Raw genomic sequence first — 9,721 nt, 5'->3', positions numbered from 1 at the left:
TTACTGACACCTGAGAGTGCTGTGTGATTTGTTTTCATTTATGTAGTTTTTGGCTGTGCTGGGTCTTCACTGTTGCTCAGGCTTTTCGAGGGTTACTCTAATTGTGCCGTGTGGGCTTCTCATTGCGGTGGCTTCTCTTGTTGTGGAGCATGGGCTCTAGGGCGCACAGGCTTCAGTAGTTCTGGCACGTGGGCTCAGTAGTTGCAGCTCCCGGGCTCTAGAGCATGGAGTCGGTAGCTGTGGGGCACGGGCTTAGCTGCTCTGCCGCCTGTGGGATCTGCTGGATCAGGGATCGAACCTGTGTCTCCCACACTGGCAGGCAGATTCTCTACCACTGAGCCACCAGGGAAGCCCTCCTGTGTGGTTTTGATGCAAAAATCGAAGTTTACTATCAACTCTTCCCCTACAATTCTATGAGGAGGACATAAAGAGGCTGAAGTCAGAGTTCCCTGAGAGCAGGGACAGTGACCATCATTTTGTATCTCCAGCCGAGCACACGCTGGTGCTCAGCAAGCGCCCTCGGCTCCTGAATGAATGCCGACATACTGAACAATCTGTCCAAGGTCCAACTGGGTGCCTAGGTCTCCAGACAGGCACCTAGTTGGCTTCGGCATAGTACCTGGTTCTCTTGTTTTTCTGGCACTTCGCTTTAGAGTGGGCAGGGAAAGAGCCTTCTTTGCGTCCACAAATACCAAAGACAGAAGACACCCCATGCAAGGCTGGTGAGATAGTTTGTAGATAGACTTCTCATAGATTTATTTCTGTGTCATGTTATATATAGATATATGTATATATACTCTTTTTATACAATCTATATCCCCTCCCGTTCCCCACCAAACTCACAGGAGGAAGTATAAATCCTTCCAGGATGGCCATCAGGCTTTTGAGGACAGCCAGGGCCAGGAAAGAACCATCTCACGACAGCTTGAGAACAGCTGTCTTGAGGCTCTGGGGTCACTGGAGCAGCAGTGCTCCCAGGACCCGACGGGGGGGAGAGAGGATGGGAACGGCTGCAGAGGGACAAGATTCTAGGCTACAAGTGTCCAGCAACTCCTAGAATGGCAGGCTGGCTCCCAGAGCTCTCCGCGTGGGAACAAAGGTGGGAGCCCTATGGCTCTTTGGATGCTGCCTGAACAGGCTGCAGGGCGGGGGCGGGGGGCAGGCGGGGAGAGGCATGCAAGGCGTGGGCGGCAGGGAAGAAACTTGCAGGGGGGGGCGGGGGGGTGGTTTATGCTGGGGATGGTGGCGTGTAGTCAACAGGGGCAGATGCTGGGTCCTAAAGAAACAGGGCAAAGAGCGTGGCGGGGAGGAGGAGGGGACAATGGAACATGTAAGAAAGTCATGTGAAACAAAAAGTACCAACAAAACCATGACCCTGGAGAAGATGTGGCCTATGCTTGGGGGTGGGAGTGGAGGAGCAGGGAGGGGAGCCGGCAGGGGTGGGGGTCAGGAACCTAGATTATCAGCTGGCCAGGGGCACAGGAAGGCTGAGGACTCCTACAGGGTGGGCGGGTGGGCAGTGAGCACCCCACATCCCAAGAAGAAACGACAGTCCTTTCAGTTCGACTTGGACCAAATCTTGGCGCTCCCTCGGAGCCTGGCAAGGGGGAAAGAGAGACAGCAGGGGCTGTAGGGAACTGCTAGGCACTGCAACCCCCCATTCCTGACCCCCACAAGCGCCTGAAGGGATGAGGGAGGCAGGAGAAGGCAGCCTGGACTCGAGTGGCCCCCACACCTGCTCACCCCTTGCCCTTGGAGGCTTTTTTGCTGGGCTGGCGCTGGTTGGTGCCCGGGGCCGGCTCCCTCAGCTCAGCCAGGTGCTGCTCGGGGTCCTGAGACGTGGCCGCAGCTGCTGCGGCTGTTGTAACCTTAATGGTTTTCTTCAGGTTGGCGACCTACCCAGAGGAAAAGGAAAGGGGGGGAAACAAGGAAGGTTCAAGACCCTGACCGGCCCTGCCCAGCTGGTGTGTCTCCGCCGCCACTGTCCAAATCCCTCTGCCTGGGACAAGCGGCCTGGGCCGGAGGAGGAGCTGGGTCCGGCCGGCTGGCCCCCCAGCCGCTCACCTCGCTCTCGATCTGCTGCTTCAGGCCCAGCTGCTGCTCCTTGTGCTGGTTGGCCCGGCTCACCTGCTCCTCGATGCCTGACAGGACCACCTCGCAGCCCAGACACCTGTGGGAGTTGGCGGGGAGGCGGTCAGCACGGGAGGGCGCTGACCACAGACTCACGAGGGAAAGACTCAGGGAGAGCCCTCGGTCCTGGTGTCGGGAACCCTGTCTGAGCGAGAAGCTTCGCCAGGGCACCTGGAGACCGCCTGTGACAAAATTCCCAGGACAGAAGGACACTCAGGGAGGACATGGGAGGAGACAGGCAGTGCCTGCAGTGACATGCAAGATGGGAAAGGGAAAGGGTTAGTCGCTCAGTCGTGTCCGAGTCTCTGCGACCCCATGGACTGTAGCCCGCCAGGCTCCTCTGTCCATGTAATTCTCCAGGCACGGATACTGGAGTGGGTTGCCATTCCCTTTTCCAGGAGATCTTCCCAACCCAGGGACTGAACCCGTCTCCTGCATTGCAGGCAGGTTCTTTACCTACCATGGAAGCCCCCTCAAAATGGGAGTAGGAGCTAAAACAGAAACTGGGTGGGAAAAGTTACAGAGGGAAAAAAGGAAGGTGTGTTAACAAACTGAAGTCAGACAAGAACACGAGAAAACAGACTTGGCAGAGGCCAGTGGCCTGTGGACAGTGCTGGTCACAGATGGGGGGGGCTGCATCCAGCCTGAGACAGGTGACCCACCCCTCAGGGGACTACCACTCAAGGCTACCACCCCCGCCCACACCAGGTACTCCAGGCATGCTTCCCCCTCCTCCTTCCCTTCGGAAGTCTCCTCCGTCCTCTGCCCTGCCCAGCCCTCCTCCCTCTCCAAAGCGCCCCTCCCTCTCTGGGGTCTCACCACTCCTGTAGGGTCCGGGCGATGGCCCTGAGATCCTGGCGCTGGATGTCCCGCCCAATGCTGTAGTCGACCTCCAGCCGCTGGTGGCGCTGGTCCAGGGAGCCGCGCAGCACATCGGCGTACACAGCCTCGATGACCAGGTCTTCTAGCTGCCTCACGTTGCGCAGGGCCAGCGCCTCCAGCAGCACTGCATAGGGGATACACTGGGGCCCAAGGGCGGTGGGGTCTGTGTGGGGCCGCAGCAGAGACGGGCTTCCAAGACCCCCTTCTTTCCGTCCCCCTGCCCACCCTCCACTCCTACTCCTGATCACCTCCTCTAAGAGGCTGGTTCTAAAGCAACATAAATAACAAGTATTCCTACTTGAGAAATAACAGGGTGAGGAGGACAATCTTAATAAAAGACATATGGTCCCCTGGGCTTCCCAGGTGGCGCTAGTGGTAAAGAACCCGCTGACCAATGCAGGAGACGTAAGAGACCTGGGTTCGATCCCTGGCTTGGGAGGAGCCCCTGGAGGAGGGCATGGCAACCCACTCCAGTACTCTTGCCTGGAGAATCCCATTGACAGTGGAGCTTGGTGGGCTACAGTCCAAGGGATCACAAAGAGCCTGACATGACTGCAGTGACTTAGCACATAAGCAGGCTCCCCGAGTCCTCTACTGCCTCCACCACAGGGGGACATCTGCCTAAATGTCCATCCTCCAGCTCAGTTCAGGACAGCACACGGACTGGTGAAGACAACCCTGACATCTCGGGAGGATGTGGTGTGGGGGAGGTCTGGAGTTACTCCATCTACTTCCAAAGAGGCATATCACAGGAGACATCCTGGTTTAAGTAAAACCATAAGCATGACGGAGAGTGAGGTAACAACTGGGAGATGCAGATGGGCGGGGGGATAGTCAAAAACAGGACCCAACAGGGAATACAAATATGTAACACTTCTGGGTTATAGATTTCTTTCTTTTTGGTCACATGCTATAGCTTGCAGGATCGTAGTTCCTTAGGAGGGAGGAGGGGGCTGTTGAAGGACACAGTCAGCAGCATCCTTGCTGCTATTCTGAATCCAAACACAAAAGGTGTTTTACTCAGAACCTGAGTTGGCTGAAAAGCAAAAGAGAAAACTAGGAGAATCATATTCAGCCCCAAAGGCCGAAGGTAATGGAGTTCAGATGTAGGCCCTGGAGGGCCTTGGCAGGGAGGCAAGAAGCAGCAATACAGCGATCGTTTCCTTCCGATAGACCCTCGAGAAGGGACATACAGAAAGGTGTTCTGTGACTCAGGACCCAATGGGGACTGTCACTCACCTTGACTTTGGCAGCCAAGGTGACGACCGATAGGTGTCGAAGCTTATTCTTCTGAGCCTCTGTCAGTGGGGGAAGATTCCGGGCTTCGGCTAGAAAAAAATAAAGTGTAGGAAATCCTGATTTGCACTTTTGTGGGAAGTCCTAGCCTCCTTCCTTATTTTTTTTTTTTTTTTTGAGTTTTCCATGCCAATTCAGGTCTTGACCCTGACCCTGTGTATCCAAGGGATCTACGTCAGGTACCCCAGGAATGTCTTCTAAGTCCCTCTGTAAACTGCCTTTCTCCCACCTCCAGTCTCCAGAGCTCCACCCCATCCAGTTACCTAAGTAGTCAGCGTACGTCCCGTAAGCAAACACCGTCAGCAGCCGAAACGTGGAAGCGAAGTCGCTCTCAGCCAGCTGCGGGAAGACGAGGGGAGAGAAGTGGTGACAGGAAGGGCCTCTCTCTCCACCCTCCAGACTGCCTGTTTGAACTCCAGTCTCCGGGCCCAACTTTCCCCTCCAACATTAGCTCTCCCAGCTCACCGAAAGGAATTCTCTGCCTTTCTGATTGCTCTCCCCAAGGAAGCCTCAATTTCACCTCCAGGCCTTTGTTGATTCTGTCCCCCAGACCCACAACACCCTCTTCCTCCATCTGCCTCCAATTCCTACCCTAAAGTCAGAGTTGAAAACTTTCATAGTGTTTAGTTATCTAACACATCTCACACATACACACACACCCCCAAGACATTACAAACTGTGTTGTTTCATCCTTAGAGTATATTTAGTATTTCTGAATTTGAATACCTTTAGGGAGCTGCTGTACTCCCCAATTCACCAAGGACTTCCGCCTTAGCCTCACTCCCTTGACAGCTGCAGGATCTGGGCAGGCATTAGGAGGTGCCTCTGCTTCAGACTGGCCTCAGCTGGGAGTGTGCATCACCCAAGCCAGTCCACCCAGACCTCCTCTCCTCCTACCACTGATCACCCACTTAGTCCATCAAAGCCGTTACCTAACAATGTCTTTCTTTTCAACAAGATTACAGACCTGGTTCCTGCTATCCAACTCAGGTCTAGCAGAAATGTGCATGTACTTGGCTCTGCTGATAAATACTTGCTAAATAAGTGATTTATACATGGATATCCATTCGTCTTAATTCCGCAACTGGAACGTACGTTTCAGAAGGGGAGCCCCGTGGCTTGTACTTTTCTGGTATTCCCAGATGACTAGCAGAGTGCTAAACAGGCACCCAAAACCTACCTCTTTTCCTTCCCCTTGATTCTCTTTTATTCCACTGCAGAGGAAAGCAGGGAAAGAAGGCAGCCAGTTTTCTTTGGGATGAGAAGGATCCCGAAAGGCTAACTGCATTGACTCAATCACTGGCCCTCAAAAAATTTACTCTGAGTTCACCCACCTACCACTGTCATGGTATCTCAGGGCTTGGGCTGGTGCCCACTTACTCTGGTAACCTACTTACTCTGGACTTTTAACTCTATCACTTCTGTGTGAACAGTTCTCTCCCCTGTGTTCCTAGCATCTTATTGTGTGTCTTGAAGAAAAAGATAACTTCTACCTTAGCTAACTTAAGTGAATTCGCATATGCTGTAAAGGGAAGAGAACTGGTCATGACTATTTCACAATCATTCCTTCTATTTGTACCAGACTTTACACTTTCGCATAATCTCACCGGATTTCTACGACACTGAGGGGCAGTAACAGGTCTCTTTTGTTTTGTTTTTGTGGCCATACCATGTGGCATGTGGGATCTTAGTTTCCCCACCTGGGATCAAACCTCCACCCCCTGCATTGGAAGGTGGAGTCTTAACCACTGGACTTCGAGGGAAGCCCCCATGTCCATTTTTAAAAAAGAAAATGTAGGTCCTAAAATAAAAGTGAGCTGATTAAGGTAAAAGGCTTCTCTGGTGGCTCAGCCAGTAAAAAATTTGCCTGCAATGCAGGAGACCGGGGTTTGATCCCTGCGTGGGGAAGATCCCCTGGAGTAGGAAATGCCAACCTATGCGAGTATCCTTGCCTGGAGAATCCCACGGACAGAGGAGCCTGGTGGGCTACAGTTCATGGGGTCATAACGAGTTAGACACGACTGAGCAACTAACACACACTACAATCAAGGTAATATAATTATTAAGAGCTATGACATTGATGGAGACAAGCTGGACTCAGGTCTCCTATTCTGAATCACAAGCTCTTATTCAGCTGAATGGTTATGGGGTTGCAAAATGAGCCCTGTCCACCCATTCTCAGTCTTCAGCCCCAAGCCTCCTTGGGAGCTATCCAGGTCAGGAACCCACCTCTCTAACATTAGGCATATCCAGCAGTTCCCCAAACACGTAGACACCAGGGGCCTCCAGCACCTGGTGGATGAGTGTGGCCAGCGCTGCCCCCTTGGCGGACTTGGCCAGAAGCAGAAATTGCTCCTGGTTCTGCCCTGTCACCTTGACTTCGGCACTCATGTTGGCGATGAGCTGGGGGGACCTGGGCTCAGGAAGTCTGGAGCTGCAAGGAAAGAGGATGGGAAGCTGGAAAGCACAAGGCCTAGGGGCTGGATTGCAGAGGCAATGAGCCACTTTGTAACCACAGAGCAACCCTCGTACCTTAGGAATCCTAAGATCAGCCACTTCGATGGCACCCTGGCTGATAAAGCGTTGTCACGCCCACCTCCCCCATGCCTGAGCCTATCCCCAAATCCCACCACGTGCACCCCATGGAACTCCAAGGCACAAGTCTCAGTGGGGGAAGGGATGTCACACAGTGTCCACCCCAAAGACGACGCTCCCCCAAATATCCAGTGTGCCCCGCAGGTGCCCCACACCACGTGACCTCACCCTAGCGATCCTTTCACGTGGCTCCGCCCCCTCCCTTAAAGAGGCCGCCGAGGGACCGTGGGCTCCCGCCGGCTACCCCGTCGTACTCTGGGTCAGACTCTGCGGGCCGCTACCTGGAAGCTCCGTCTTCCAGCGCACCGGGCGGGGCCACCGCTCCGTCACCTCCGGCAGCTGTTCTCAGCTTTTCCTGCCACCTCCCTTCAGGGTCACTCTGGCCCCTAAACTCTATGGCTGACTTCCGGCCGTACTTCCGCTCTTACGGGGCGGATTTCGGGCGCGACATGCTCCGCCCTCGCCTCTGACTGATGAAGCTCCCGAGAGCGACGCGGGCATTCTGCTCTCTGATTGGCTGTTGAGGAAAGACTGATGGTCGGCTCTTTTTCCTGCTTTGTTTCAATAAAACTTTATTGTTGGTCGGGTGCTAGACGCTAAATGAGGAGGGGGCTCCTAGTCTTAGGCAGTTCAGGGCTTGTTCATAGTTAGATCTAAGCTGCCTAATAGCTCGACTTCTGGCTTCATGGGGGTGCTTGAGGTGAGAGGAAAGCTGTGATCGGAAGAGAGGGTCAGAAAGAAAAAAGGAAGGTAGGATGAAGAAGGAAGGTAGAGAAGAAGACATCAGTAATAGACGTCCAGTAGCAGAGATCACCTGGGTGTAGCAACCACTCATTTTTTTGGAGGAGCAAGAGAAAAAAGTGGAAACAATAAAGGAGATAGTAATAACTAGCATATATTGAAAATTCCCTGGTGGCTCAATGGTAAAGTATCTACCTTGCAATGTAGGAGAGCCCGGTTTGATCCCTTGGTTGGGAAAATCCCCTGGAGAAGGAAATGGCAATCCATTCCAGTATTCTTGCCTACGAAATCCCATGGACAGTGGCCCCTGACACTCTAGTCCATGGGGTCGCAAAAGAGTCTTAGCGACTAAACAACAAATTGAATATTTACTATTGATAAGACATATTTTAAAATTAAAATTGTATCCCATTGAATCCTTGTAACAGTGTCCCCTTTGTGACTCCAGGAAACCATCTTATCATGATTACAACATGTGCTTATAGAGGGATGCTTTTCTGTAATATTGACTCTTTTACTTCCTGGGGAAGGAAAAAAAGAAAGAAAGAAAAAAAAAAAAAACTAAGGAGGGAAGGCATATATTGTTACTCTCACTCTACAGCTTAGAAATTTTGAGGCTCGTAAAAATTCGATTTTACGTGGAACCCATGTGTTTTCAAACCTGGGTTTTCAAAACCCATGTGTTTTCAAATCTTCCCAATTCACCATGATACTTTAGGTGAAAAAAATAAACAACTAACATTTCTATAGTGTTCCATATTTCATACTGGCCTTGCAGAAGGTCAAATGAGAGCAAAGTTAATGATGTCTTGGAGCTTTTGGGTGAGGCACTGAGCTAATAGTTTTACTTATTCATTTGATACTTGAAACAATTCATTATTGTTTCTCTTTTCCAAATGGAAAAATGGCCTCGGGGAGTTCAGTAAATAGGGAAAAGAGAGAAGGAGATGAAAAAAAATGAGGAAGAGGCAGGGGAGGAGAAAGAAGGATAAATGAGTTGGCACCTGAAAGTGAGAAGGAATCAAAAGGATAAGAAACCATCCAAAGTTTGGAGGAACCAAATAATTAATCGATCTAACCATATCTATTAATATTTAAAAAGGAAAGAAAAAAAATATGAGGAAAGAATGAGAAATGAGACAATATATGTTCTATTATGTGCCAGGTCTTTATTTGTTCAATGTTTTAAAGACCACATTTTTAGAACAGTTTTAGGTTTATAGTAAAATTGAGAGGAAGGTACAGAGGTTTGCCATATAGCCCCTGAGCCTACACGTGCATAGTCTCCGTTATTAACATCAGTCATGAGGGACTTCCCTGGTGGTCCATTGCTTGACATTCCATGATCCCACTGCAGGGAGCATGAGATCCATCCCTGGTTGGGAAGCTAAGATCCTACATGCCATGCAGCACAGTCAAAATTTTACCTAAGGGTTGACTCTTGGTGGTATACATTCATTGGGTTTGGAAAACTGTATAATGACATATCTATAATTATTATATATATAATATCCTTGCCCTAAAATTTCTCTATGATCTGCCTAGTTATCTCTCTCCACCTCCCACCCCTGGCAACCACTGATACTTTTGTCATCGCCATAACACTACCTTTTCTAGATTGTCATAGAGTAGAAATCATTCAGTATGTAGCCTTCTCAGATTGGTTTCTTTCACTTTAAGTTTCCTCCATGTCTTTTTGTGGCTTATTAGCTCGCTTCTTTTTAGTGCCAAATAGCATTCCATTGTCTGGATGTATCACTGTTGTTGCATTCAGCTATTGAAGGACATTGGTTGCTTCCAAGTTGAGGCAATTATGAATAAAGCAGCTATAAACATCCATGTTCAGGTTTCAGTGTGGACATAAGTTTTCTCATCCCTCAGGGAAATACCAAAGTGCACAATTCCTGGATCATATGGTGAAAGGCTGCCCAGCTAGGCTGTCCAACTTGTATTCCCACCAGCAGTGAGTGAAAACTCCTGTTACTCCACACACTCACCAGCACTTGATGCTGTCAGTGTTCTAGATTTGGGCCATTCTAATAGGTGTGTGGTTGCATCTCATTGCTCTTTTATTACA

At 50.7% G+C, this 9,721-nt stretch overlaps 1 protein-coding gene across 3 annotated transcripts; it reads right to left on the bottom strand.

Moving 5' to 3' along the window:
• Window positions 1-728: 728 nt before the first annotated feature.
• On the bottom strand, window positions 729-7,339 carry COPS7A (COP9 signalosome subunit 7A). Of its 3 annotated transcripts, none has more exons than XM_043441144.1 (8): window positions 7,185-7,339; window positions 6,538-6,742; window positions 4,572-4,647; window positions 4,252-4,340; window positions 2,950-3,152; window positions 2,065-2,170; window positions 1,744-1,895; window positions 729-1,597 (listed from the first exon to the last, which is right to left on the bottom strand). In XM_043441144.1, the coding sequence occupies exons 2-8, from the start codon at window positions 6,697-6,699 to the stop codon at window positions 1,558-1,560; spliced, it is 828 nt and encodes a 275-aa protein (XP_043297079.1). In that variant the 5' UTR covers window positions 6,700-6,742; window positions 7,185-7,339; the 3' UTR covers window positions 729-1,557. The 3 variants fall into 3 exon arrangements, with proteins under 3 accessions (XP_043297079.1, XP_043297078.1, XP_043297081.1); XM_043441143.1 differs by having other exon boundaries at window positions 7,072-7,233; XM_043441146.1 differs by lacking the exon at window positions 7,185-7,339 and adding an exon at window positions 6,841-7,026.
• Between the last annotated feature and the right edge of the window lie 2,382 nt (window positions 7,340-9,721).

The sequence above is a fragment of the Cervus canadensis genome, chromosome 21 (genome assembly GCF_019320065.1).
Source record: "Cervus canadensis isolate Bull #8, Minnesota chromosome 21, ASM1932006v1, whole genome shotgun sequence".
In the NCBI taxonomy this organism is placed as follows: Eukaryota; Metazoa; Chordata; class Mammalia; order Artiodactyla; family Cervidae; genus Cervus; species Cervus canadensis.
This window is presented reverse-complemented; position numbering and strand designations above follow the sequence as displayed.